Consider the following 12,559-nt stretch of genomic DNA (forward strand, 5'->3'; position numbering starts at 1 on the left):
AAACTCCCACCCCATTCTACATTGATGTTTACTGCTTTACAATAAAACACCATTCGGAGTAATTTCTTACTACATTCCAATAAAATAATTCATGTTTCGTTTGATTTAAAGCCAGTTTCCCCCTTAGTATTTCAATGTAATTATATTTTATCATCTTTCAATCAAACACACGCTGGAACGGTTGCATTTGAAAGGTTCCAAAAACCATATTTTCCTGTCTTTTAAGTCAGTGTTGAATTGGTTTAAGCCTGAAAGCTACGTTTTAGTTTAAGCGGCTAAATATCGTAGCTTAACTAGTATGTTTTGTTGACAATGCTTCACATATAAGGAGATAATATTTATTGTAGAACGAGTTCCATGTAAGAAAAAATGCCACAAGAAGGCTAGATGCAGAAATGGAAAATGCGTTTGTAAGAAAGGTTACAGAGGAAATGGAAGGATGTGCACAAAAATACCAGGTATCAAAAATTTATAAAATCAGCCATCACTTTTATCGTTTGCTGTAAGATAAAATGCTTCAAAGTTTAAATAAGTAAAATGTAGATTGTCAGGAGGGTCCTCCCTAGTTCTGAAATCGAAAATTTTGATCGAAGATGTTCAGTGAAGGAAAGATGGTATATTGAGTTGCTTAGACGAACAAGATAGCTTGCAAATTATCAAAATTTAATAGTAAAACCAAATACCTTATAATAGAATATGTATTTTGTAATTTAATTGGCTGAACAATGTTTGTCTTTCCTTGATACAAGTTACAGCTTTAAATTAGATGTGTTGGGCTTGAATATATTTTCTACAAGAACGATTAATGTAAGTGGTGTCACATGTTTTATTTACATCTTTCAGTCAAGCCTTGGAAATGCTATCATTGGACACCAGCTGATTTGAAAGAACACGCAAAACTTGGACAGAAGAAAGTATGTGAACGAAATGGAAGAGTGTTTACACGTGGATTGAACGGAAAATATCCAGGATGTAAAACTTGTTGGTGCTGTCAACCAAATAGTAAGCTGTCTAATTATCTCTATATATTTTAATGACAGGTAAAGAATTGCAAACCCTTACTGTCGAACGATTTTAGACTAACTAATTACAGCTATAACACACGTTTAAATTGATATTTACGAACCACGGACATTGTTGCAAAGATTTGAGAAAAACTCGTTTTGATGGCATCCGACTATATGCTATGCTTTTCGGTTTTTCGGCATAATTTTTGGTTTTGCACTTTGTCTTTTCAATTCATCCAGTCAAGTATAATACTTATTTCACAAACAAATACGTTCAGAGTTTGTACGGTATCGTTATGTCTTCATGTTTAATATCCTGATATGACTGTTTCAAACTCCCACCCCATTCTACATTGATGTTTACTGCTTTACAATAAAACACCATTCGGAGTAATTTCTTACTACATTCCAATAAAATAATTCATGTTTCGTTTGATTTAAAGCCAGTTTCCCCCTTAGTATTTCAATGTAATTATATTTTATCATCTTTCAATCAAACACACGCTGGAACGGTTGCATTTGAAAGGTTCCAAAAACCATATTTTCCTGTCTTTTAAGTCAGTGTTGAATTGGTTTAAGCCTGAAAGCTACGTTTTAGTTTAAGCGGCTAAATATCGTAGCTTAACTAGTATGTTTTGTTGACAATGCTTCACATATAAGGAGATAATATTTATTGTAGAACGAGTTCCATGTAAGAAAAAATGCCACAAGAAGGCTAGATGCAGAAATGGAAAATGCGTTTGTAAGAAAGGTTACAGAGGAAATGGAAGGATGTGCACAAAAATACCAGGTATCAAAAATTTATAAAATCAGCCATCACTTTTATCGTTTGCTGTAAGATAAAATGCTTCAAAGTTTAAATAAGTAAAATGTAGATTGTCAGGAGGGTCCTCCCTAGTTCTGAAATCGAAAATTTTGATCGAAGATGTTCAGTGAAGGAAAGATGGTATATTGAGTTGCTTAGACGAACAAGATAGCTTGCAAATTATCAAAATTTAATAGTAAAACCAAATACCTTATAATAGAATATGTATTTTGTAATTTAATTGGCTGAACAATGTTTGTCTTTCCTTGATACAAGTTACAGCTTTAAATTAGATGTGTTGGGCTTGAATATATTTTCTACAAGAACGATTAATGTAAGTGGTGTCACATGTTTTATTTACATCTTTCAGTCAAGCCTTGGAAATGCTATCATTGGACACCAGCTGATTTGAAAGAACACGCAAAACTTGGACAGAAGAAAGTATGTGAACGAAATGGAAGAGTGTTTACACGTGGATTGAACGGAAAATATCCAGGATGTAAAACTTGTTGGTGCTGTCAACCAAATAGTAAGCTGTCTAATTATCTCTATATATTTTAATGACAGGTAAAGAATTGCAAACCCTTACTGTCGAACGATTTTAGACTAACTAATTACAGCTATAACACACGTTTAAATTGATATTTACGAACCACGGACATTGTTGCAAAGATTTGAGAAAAACTCGTTTTGATGGCATCCGACTATATGCTATGCTTTTCGGTTTTTCGGCATAATTTTTGTTTTGCACTTTGTCTTTTCAATTCATCCAGTCAAGTATAATACTTATTTCACAAACAAATACGTTCAGAGTTTGTACGGTATCGTTATGTCTTCATGTTTAATATCCTGATATGACTGTTTCAAACTCCCACCCCATTCTACATTGATGTTTACCGCTTTACAATAAAACACCATTCGGAGTAATTTCTTACTACATTCCAATAAAATAATTCATGTTTCGTTTGATTTAAAGCCAGTTTCCCCCTTAGTATTTCAATGTCATTACATTTTATCATCTTTCAATTAAACACACGCTGGAACGGTTGCATTAGAAAGGTTCCAAAAACCATATTTTCCTGTCTTTTAAGTCGGTGTTGGATTGGTTTAAGCCTGAAAGCTACGTTTTAGTTTAAGCGGCTAAATATCGTAGCTTAACTAGTATGTTTTGTTGACAATGCTTCACATATAAGGAGATAATATTTATTGTAGAACGAGTTCCATGTAAGAAAAAATGCCACAAGAAGGCTAGATGCAGAAATGGAAAATGCGTTTGTAAGAAAGGCTACAGAGGAAATGGAAGGATGTGCACAAAAATACCAGGTATCAAAAATTTATAAAATCAGCCATCACTTTTATCGTTTGCTGTAAGATAAAATGCTTCAAAGTTTAAATAAGTAAAGTGTAGATTGTCAGGAGTGTCCTCCCTAGTTCTGAAATCGAAAATTTTGATCGAAGATGTTCAGTGAAGGAAAGATGGTATATTGAGTTGCATAGACGAACAAGATAGCTTGCAAATTATCAAAATTTAATAGTAAAACCAAATACCTTATAATAGAATATGTATTTTGTAATTTAATTGGCTGAACAATGTTTGTCTTTCCTTGATACAAGTTACATCTTTAAATTAGATGTTTTGGGCTTGAATATATTTTCTACAAGAACGATTAATGTAAGTGGTGTCACATGTTTTATTTACATCTTTCAGTCAAGCCTTGGAAATGCTATCATTGGACACCAGCTGATTTGAAAGAACACGCAAAACTTGGACAGAAGAAAGTATGTGAACGAAATGGAAGAGTGTTTACACGTGGATTGAACGGAAAATATCCAGGATGTAAAACTTGTTGGTGCTGTCAACCAAATAGTAAGCTGACTAATTATCTCTGTATACTTTAATGACAGGTAAAGAATTGCAAACCCTTAGTTTCGAACGATTTTAGACTAACTAATTACAGCTATAACACACGTTTAAATTGATATTTATGAACTACGGACATTGGTGCAAAGATCTGAGAAAAACTGGTTTTGATGGCATCCGACTATATGATACGCTTTTCGGTTTTTCGGCATAATTTTTGTTTTGCACTTTGTCCTTTTCAATTCATCCAGTCAAGTATAATACTTATTTCACAAACAAATACGCTCAGAGTTTGTACGGTATCGTTATGTCTTCATGTTTAATATCCTGATATGACTGTTTCAAACTCCGACCCCATTCTTCATTGATGTTTACCGTTTTACAATAAAACACAATTCGGAGTAATTTCTTACTACATTCCAATAAAATAATTCATGTTTCGTTTGAATTAAAGCCAGTTTCCCCCTTAGTATTTCAATGTCATTGTATTTTGTCATCTTTCAATTAAACACACGCTGGAACGGTTGCATTAGAAAGGTTCCAAAAACCATATTTTCCTGTCTTTTAAGTCAGTGTTGGATTGGTTTAAGCCTGAAAGCTACGTTTTAGTTTAAGCGGCTAAATATCGTAGCTTAACTAGTATGTTTTGTTGACAATGCTTCACATATAAGGAGATAATATTTATTGTAGAACGAGTTCCATGTAAGAAAAAATGCCACAAGAAGGCTAGATGCAGAAATGGAAAATGCGTTTGTAAGAAAGGCTACAGAGGAAATGGAAGGATGTGCACAAAAATACCAGGTATCAAAAATTTATAAAATCAGCCATCACTTTTATCGTTTGCTGTAAGATAAAATGCTTCAAAGTTTAAATAAGTAAAGTGTAGATTGTCAGGAGTGTCCTCCCTAGTTCTGAAATCGAAAATTTTGATCGAAGATGTTCAATGAAGGAAAGATGGTATATTGAGTTGCATAGACGAACAAGATAGCTTGCAAATTATCAAAATTTAATAGTAAAACCAAATACCTTATAATAGAATATGTATTTTGTAATTTAATTGGCTGAACAATGTTTGTCTGTCCTTGATACAAGTTACATCTTTAAATTAGATGTGTTGGGCTTGAATATATTTTCTACAAGAACGATTAATGTAAGTGGTGTCACATGTTTTATTTACATCTTTCAGTCAAGCCTTGGAAATGCTATCATTGGACACCAGCTGATTTGAAAGAACACGCAAAACTTGGACAGAAGAAAGTATGTGAACGAAATGGAAGAGTGTTTACACGTGGATTGAACGGAAAATATCCAGGATGTAAAACTTGTTGGTGCTGTCAACCAAATAGTAAGCTGACTAATTATCTCTGTATACTTTAATGACAGGTAAAGAATTACAAACCCTTAGTTTCGAACGATTTTAGACTAACTAATTACAGCTATAACACACGTTTAAATTGATATTTATGAACTACGGACATTGGTGCAAAGATCTGAGAAAAACTGGTTTTGATGGCATCCGACTATATGCTATGCTTTTCGGTTTTTCGGCATAATTTTTGTTTTGCACTTTGTCTTTTCAATTCATCCAGTCAAGTATAATACTTATTTCACAAACAAATACGTTCAGAGTTTGTACGGTATCGTTATGTCTTCATGTTTAGTATCCTGATATGACTGTTTCAAACTCCCACCCCATTCTACATTGATGTTTACCGCTTTACAATAAAACACCATTCGGAGTAATTTCTTACTACATTCCAATAAAATAATTCATGTTTCGTTTGATTTAAAGCCAGTTTCCCCCTTAGTATTTCAATGTCATTACATTTTATCATCTTTCAATCAAACACACGCTGGAACGGTTGCATTAGAAAGGTTCCAAAAACCATATTTTCCTGTCTTTTAAGTCGGTGTTGGATTGGTTTAAGCCTGAAAGCTACGTTTTAGTTTAAGCGGCTAAATATCGTAGCTTAACTAGTATGTTTTGTTGACAATGCTTCACATATAAGGAGATAATATTTATTGTAGAACGAGTTCCATGTAAGAAAAAATGCCACAAGAAGGCTAGATGCAGAAATGGAAAATGCGTTTGTAAGAAAGGCTACAGAGGAAATGGAAGGATGTGCACAAAAATACCAGGTATCAAAAATTTATAAAATCAGCCATCACTTTTATCGTTTGCTGTAAGATAAAATGCTTCAAAGTTTAAATAAGTAAAGTGTAGAATGTCAGGAGGGTCCTCCCTAGTTCTGAAATCGAGAATTTTGATCGAAGATGTTCAGTGAAGGAAAGATGGTATATTGAGTTGCATAGACGAACAAGATAGCTTGCAAATTATCAAAATTTAATAGTAAAACCAAATACCTTATAATAGAATATGTATTTTGTAATTGAATTGGCTGAACAATGTTTGTCTTTCCTTGATACAAGTTACAGCTTTAAATTAGATGTTTTGGGCTTGAATATATTTTCTACAAGAACGATTAATGTAAGTGGTGTCACATGTTTTATTTACATCTTTCAGTCAAGCCTTGGAAATGCTATCATTGGACACCAGCTGATTTGAAAGAACACGCAAAACTTGGACAGAAGAAAGTATGTGAACGAAATGGAAGAGTGTTTACACGTGGATTGAACGGAAAATATCCAGGATGTAAAACTTGTTGGTGCTGTCAACCAAATAGTAAGCTGACTAATTATCTCTGTATACTTTAATGACAGGTAAAGAATTACAAACCCTTAGTTTCGAACGATTTTAGACTAACTAATTACAGCTATAACACACGTTTAAATTGATATTTATGAACTACGGACATTGGTGCAAAGATCTGAGAAAAACTGGTTTTGATGGCATCCGACTATATGCTATGCTTTTCGGTTTTTCGGCATAATTTTTGTTTTGCACTTTGTCTTTTCAATTCATCCAGTCAAGTATAATACTTATTTCACAAACAAATACGTTCAGAGTTTGTACGGTATCGTTATGTCTTCATGTTTAATATCCTGATATGACTGTTTCAAACTCCCACCCCATTCTACATTGATGTTTACCGCTTTACAATAAAACACCATTCGGAGTAATTTCTTACTACATTCCAATAAAATAATTCATGTTTCGTTTGATTTAAAGCCAGTTTCCCCCTTAGTATTTCAATGTCATTGTATTTTGTCATCTTTCAATTAAACACACGCTGGAACGGTTGCATTAGAAAGGTTCCAAAAACCATATTTTCCTGTCTTTTAAGTCGGTGTTGGATTGGTTTAAGCCTGAAAGCTACGTTTTAGTTTAAGCGGCTAAATATCGTAGCTTAACTAGTATGTTTTGTTGACAATGCTTCACATATAAGGAGATAATATTTATTGTAGAACGAGTTCCATGTAAGAAAAAATGCCACAAGAAGGCTAGATGCAGAAATGGAAAATGCGTTTGTAAGAAAGGCTACAGAGGAAATGGAAGGATGTGCACAAAAATACCAGGTATCAAAAATTTATAAAATCAGCCATCACTTTTATCGTTTGCTGTAAGATAAAATGCTTCAAAGTTTAAATAAGTAAAGTGTAGATTGTCAGGAGTGTCCTCCCTAGTTCTGAAATCGAAAATTTTGATCGAAGATGTTCAGTGAAGGAAAGATGGTATATTGAGTTGCATAGACGAACAAGATAGCTTGCAAATTATCAAAATTTAATAGTAAAACCAAATACCTTATAATAGAATATGTATTTTGTAATTTAATTGGCTGCACAATGTTTGTCTTTCCTTGATACAAGTTACAGCTTTAAATTAGATGTTTTGGGCTTGAATATATTTTCTACAAGAACGATTAATGTAAGTGGTGTCACATGTTTTATTTACATCTTTCAGTCAAGCCTTGGAAATGCTATCATTGGACACCAGCTGATTTGAAAGAACACGCAAAACTTGGACAGAAGAAAGTATGTGAACGAAATGGAAGAGTGTTTACACGTGGATTGAACGGAAAATATCCAGGATGTAAAACTTGTTGGTGCTGTCAACCAAATAGTAAGCTGACTAATTATCTCTGTATACTTTAATGACAGGTAAAGAATTACAAACCCTTAGTGTCGAACGATTTTAGACTAACTAATTACAGCTATAACACACGTTTAAATTGATATTTACGAACCACGGACATTGTTGCAAAGATTTGAGAAAAACTGGTTTTGATGGCATCCGACTATATGATACGCTTTTCGGTTTTTCGGCATAATTTTTGTTTTGCACTTTGTCTTTTCAATTCATCCAGTCAAGTATAATACTTATTTCACAAACAAATACGCTCAGAGTTTGTACGGTATCGTTATGTCTTCATGTTTAATATCCTGATATGACTGTTTCAAACTCCGACCCCATTCTTCATTGATGTTTACCGTTTTACAATAAAACACCATTCGGAGTAATTTCTCACTACATTCCAATAAAATAATTCATGTTTCGTTTGATTTAAAGCCAGTTTCCCCCTTAGTATTTCAATGTTATTGTATTTTATCATCTTTCAATTAAACACACGCTGGAACGGTTGCATTAGAAAGGTTCCAAAAACCATATTTTCCTGTCTTTTAAGTCGGTGTTGGATTGGTTTAAGCCTGAAAGTTACGTTTTAGTTTAAGCGGCTAAATATCGTAGCTTAACTAGTATGTTTTGTTGACAATGCTTCACATATAAGGAGATAATATTTATTGTAGAACGAGTTCCATGTAAGAAAAAATGCCACAAGAAGGCTAGATGCAGAAATGGAAAATGCGTTTGTAAGAAAGGCTACAGAGGAAATGGAAGGATGTGCACAAAAATACCAGGTATCAAAAATTTATAAAATCAGCCATCACTTTTATCGTTTGCTGTAAGATAAAATGCTTCAAAGTTTAAATAAGTAAAGTGTAGATTGTCAGGAGTGTCCTCCCTAGTTCTGAAATCGAAAATTTTGATCGAAGATGTTCAGTGAAGGAAAGATGGTATATTGAGTTGCATAGACGAACAAGATAGCTTGCAAATTATCAAAATTTAATAGTAAAACCAAATACCTTATAATAGAATATGTATTTTGTAATTTAATTGGCTGAACAATGTTTGTCTTTCCTTGATACAAGTTACATCTTTAAATTAGATGTTTTGGGCTTGAATATATTTTCTACAAGAACGATTAATGTAAGTGGTGTCACATGTTTTATTTACATCTTTCAGTCAAGCCTTGGAAATGCTATCATTGGACACCAGCTGATTTGAAAGAACACGCAAAACTTGGACAGAAGAAAGTATGTGAACGAAATGGAAGAGTGTTTACACGTGGATTGAACGGAAAATATCCAGGATGTAAAACTTGTTGGTGCTGTCAACCAAATAGTAAGCTGACTAATTATCTCTGTATACTTTAATGACAGGTAAAGAATTGCAAACCCTTAGTTTCGAACGATTTTAGACTAACTAATTACAGCTATAACACACGTTTAAATTGATATTTATGAACTACGGACATTGGTGCAAAGATCTGAGAAAAACTGGTTTTGATGGCATCCGACTATATGATACGCTTTTCGGTTTTTCGGCATAATTTTTGTTTTGCACTTTGTCCTTTTCAATTCATCCAGTCAAGTATAATACTTATTTCACAAACAAATACGCTCAGAGTTTGTACGGTATCGTTATGTCTTCATGTTTAATATCCTGATATGACTGTTTCAAACTCCGACCCCATTCTTCATTGATGTTTACCGTTTTACAATAAAACACAATTCGGAGTAATTTCTTACTACATTCCAATAAAATAATTCATGTTTCGTTTGATTTAAAGCCAGTTTCCCCCTTAGTATTTCAATGTCATTGTATTTTGTCATCTTTCAATTAAACACACGCTGGAACGGTTGCATTAGAAAGGTTCCAAAAACCATATTTTCCTGTCTTTTAAGTCAGTGTTGGATTGGTTTAAGCCTGAAAGCTACGTTTTAGTTTAAGCGGCTAAATATCGTAGCTTAACTAGTATGTTTTGTTGACAATGCTTCACATATAAGGAGATAATATTTATTGTAGAACGAGTTCCATGTAAGAAAAAATGCCACAAGAAGGCTAGATGCAGAAATGGAAAATGCGTTTGTAAGAAAGGCTACAGAGGAAATGGAAGGATGTGCACAAAAATACCAGGTATCAAAAATTTATAAAATCAGCCATCACTTTTATCGTTTGCTGTAAGATAAAATGCTTCAAAGTTTAAATAAGTAAAGTGTAGATTGTCAGGAGTGTCCTCCCTAGTTCTGAAATCGAAAATTTTGATCGAAGATGTTCAATGAAGGAAAGATGGTATATTGAGTTGCATAGACGAACAAGATAGCTTGCAAATTATCAAAATTTAATAGTAAAACCAAATACCTTATAATAGAATATGTATTTTGTAATTGAATTGGCTGAACAATGTTTGTCTGTCCTTGATACAAGTTACATCTTTAAATTAGATGTGTTGGGCTTGAATATATTTTCTACAAGAACGATTAATGTAAGTGGTGTCACATGTTTTATTTACATCTTTCAGTCAAGCCTTGGAAATGCTATCATTGGACACCAGCTGATTTGAAAGAACACGCAAAACTTGGACAGAAGAAAGTATGTGAACGAAATGGAAGAGTGTTTACACGTGGATTGAACGGAAAATATCCAGGATGTAAAACTTGTTGGTGCTGTCAACCAAATAGTAAGCTGACTAATTATCTCTGTATACTTTAATGACAGGTAAAGAATTACAAACCCTTAGTGTCGAACGATTTTAGACTAACTAATTACAGCTATAACACACGTTTAAATTGATATTTACGAACCACGGACATTGTTGCAAAGATTTGAGAAAAACTGGTTTTGATGGCATCCGACTATATGATACGCTTTTCGGTTTTTCGGCATAATTTTTGTTTTGCACTTTGTCTTTTCAATTCATCCAGTCAAGTATAATACTTATTTCACAAACAAATACGCTCAGAGTTTGTACGGTATCGTTATGTCTTCATGTTTAATATCCTGATATGACTGTTTCAAACTCCGACCCCATTCTTCATTGATGTTTACCGTTTTACAATAAAACACCATTCGGAGTAATTTCTCACTACATTCCAATAAAATAATTCATGTTTCGTTTGATTTAAAGCCAGTTTCCCCCTTAGTATTTCAATGTCATTGTATTTTATCATCTTTCAATCAAACACACGCTGGAACGGTTGTATTTGAAAGGTTCCAAAAACCATATTTTCCTGTCTTTTAAGTCGGTGTTGGATTGGTTTAAGCCTGAAAGCTACGTTTTAGTTTAAGCGGCTAAATATCGTAGCTTAACTAGTATGTTTTGTTGACAATACTTCACATATAAGGAGATAATATTTATTGTAGAACGAGTTCCATGTAAGAAAAAATGCCACAAGAAGGCTAGATGCAGAAATGGAAAATGCGTTTGTAAGAAAGGCTACAGAGGAAATGGAAGGATGTGCACAAAAATACCAGGTATCAAAAATTTATAAAATCAGCCATCACTTTTATCGTTTGCTGTAAGATAAAATGCTTCAAAGTTTAAATAAGTAAAGTGTAGATTGTCAGGAGTGTCCTCCCTAGTTCTGAAATCGAAAATTTTGATCGAAGATGTTCAATGAAGGAAAGATGGTATATTGAGTTGCATAGACGAACAAGATAGCTTGCAAATTATCAAAATTTAATAGTAAAACCAAATACCTTATAATAGAATATGTATTTTGTAATTTAATTGGCTGAACAATGTTTGTCTTTCCTTGATACAAGTTACATATTTAAATTAGATGTGTTGGGCTTGAATATATTTTCTACAAGAACGATTAATGTAAGTGGTGTCACATGTTTTATTTACATCTTTCAGTCAAGCCTTGGAAATGCTATCATTGGACACCAGCTGATTTGAAAAAACACGCAAAATTTGGACAGAAGAAAGTATGTGAACGAAATGGAAGAGTGTTTACACGTGGATTGAACGGAAAATATCCAGGATGTAAAACTTGTTGGTGCTGTCAACCAAATAGTAAGCTGACTAATTATTGATATATTTTCTACGACAAAGTAATAATACAAACCATTTTTTGCCAATTGTTTGAATCATTACAGCTATATCTAATGTTTAAAGTTATTTTTAAATCAGTTTTATAACACGCAGAAAATGGTATACCTTTTTTAAGGTTAATTTGACTATTTGCACTACCAGAATTATGGAAAATTTGGATTGTTCATATTACTTTGATATATTGAGTTGATTTCATCGCACTAACAATGAACAAAGCAAGGGCATATAACTCTGTCAAATACTATTTTTTTCTTACATTTTTATAAAAATTATTTTAGTAAATCAAGTGATGCTGAGTTCAAATAATGGTCTTTTGAAGTATAGAACAAATACATGAGTGTAGTTATTTTCTGAAATTATTAAAAAAAACATGTATTTATTTTTCTTTTTGGAAAACATTCAAATTAGATTCAATGACTTATCTCAAATTCCAATGTTTTTTTGTATAGGATGTCCAATACCACTCAACATACATAAGTTACTGTAGACGTATTATATTTCTCGGTTGCTAATTTCTGCAGATTATGTCAGTTGAACATATTCGCCGCTGTCAATGTTAGCGGTTTCAAAAATTATCAGTAATATGTAGTTATATATATCAACTTCATAGGAACTGTTTTTGCTCTTTTCTTTCCACCCTGAACAAAATGCAAAAAATGTTAACAGTAGGTTAGCGTTTAAATATGATTTATCTCCTTTTCGAAAAATTTCAATTTGATTTTGGTGCTGCTGGTGAGATGTTACTCGCTTAAACACGTGCACAACATACCAACATTTGCAATTCTATATGATTGATACTTTTTTAAGTAAT

At 32.9% G+C, this 12,559-nt stretch overlaps 1 protein-coding gene across 1 annotated transcript in view; it reads left to right on the forward strand.

Annotated features, from left to right (window-relative positions):
• LOC148626101 (uncharacterized) overlaps nt 1-12,559 on the forward strand; it is an 84,526-nt gene that overhangs the window by 12,474 nt on the left and 59,493 nt on the right. Inside the window, exons 5-22 of the mRNA XM_088571083.1 lie at nt 348-458; nt 844-914; nt 1,668-1,797; nt 2,183-2,341; nt 2,989-3,135; nt 3,521-3,679; nt 4,328-4,483; nt 4,860-5,018; nt 5,666-5,812; nt 6,198-6,356; nt 7,004-7,150; nt 7,536-7,694; nt 8,342-8,488; nt 8,874-8,944; nt 9,683-9,838; nt 10,182-10,371; nt 11,055-11,165; nt 11,551-11,709. Coding sequence (XP_088427209.1) covers nt 348-458; nt 844-914; nt 1,668-1,797; nt 2,183-2,341; nt 2,989-3,135; nt 3,521-3,679; nt 4,328-4,483; nt 4,860-5,018; nt 5,666-5,812; nt 6,198-6,356; nt 7,004-7,150; nt 7,536-7,694; nt 8,342-8,488; nt 8,874-8,944; nt 9,683-9,838; nt 10,182-10,371; nt 11,055-11,165; nt 11,551-11,709 — 2,538 coding nt within the window. The remainder of the gene's footprint in view (nt 1-347; nt 459-843; nt 915-1,667; nt 1,798-2,182; nt 2,342-2,988; nt 3,136-3,520; nt 3,680-4,327; nt 4,484-4,859; nt 5,019-5,665; nt 5,813-6,197; nt 6,357-7,003; nt 7,151-7,535; nt 7,695-8,341; nt 8,489-8,873; nt 8,945-9,682; nt 9,839-10,181; nt 10,372-11,054; nt 11,166-11,550; nt 11,710-12,559) is intronic.

The sequence above is a fragment of the Perna viridis genome, chromosome 2, assembly GCF_037379345.1.
Source record: "Perna viridis isolate PV_CMFRI_1.1 ecotype Kerala chromosome 2, ASM3737934v1, whole genome shotgun sequence".
Lineage (NCBI taxonomy): Eukaryota > Metazoa > Mollusca > Bivalvia > Mytilida > Mytilidae > Perna > Perna viridis.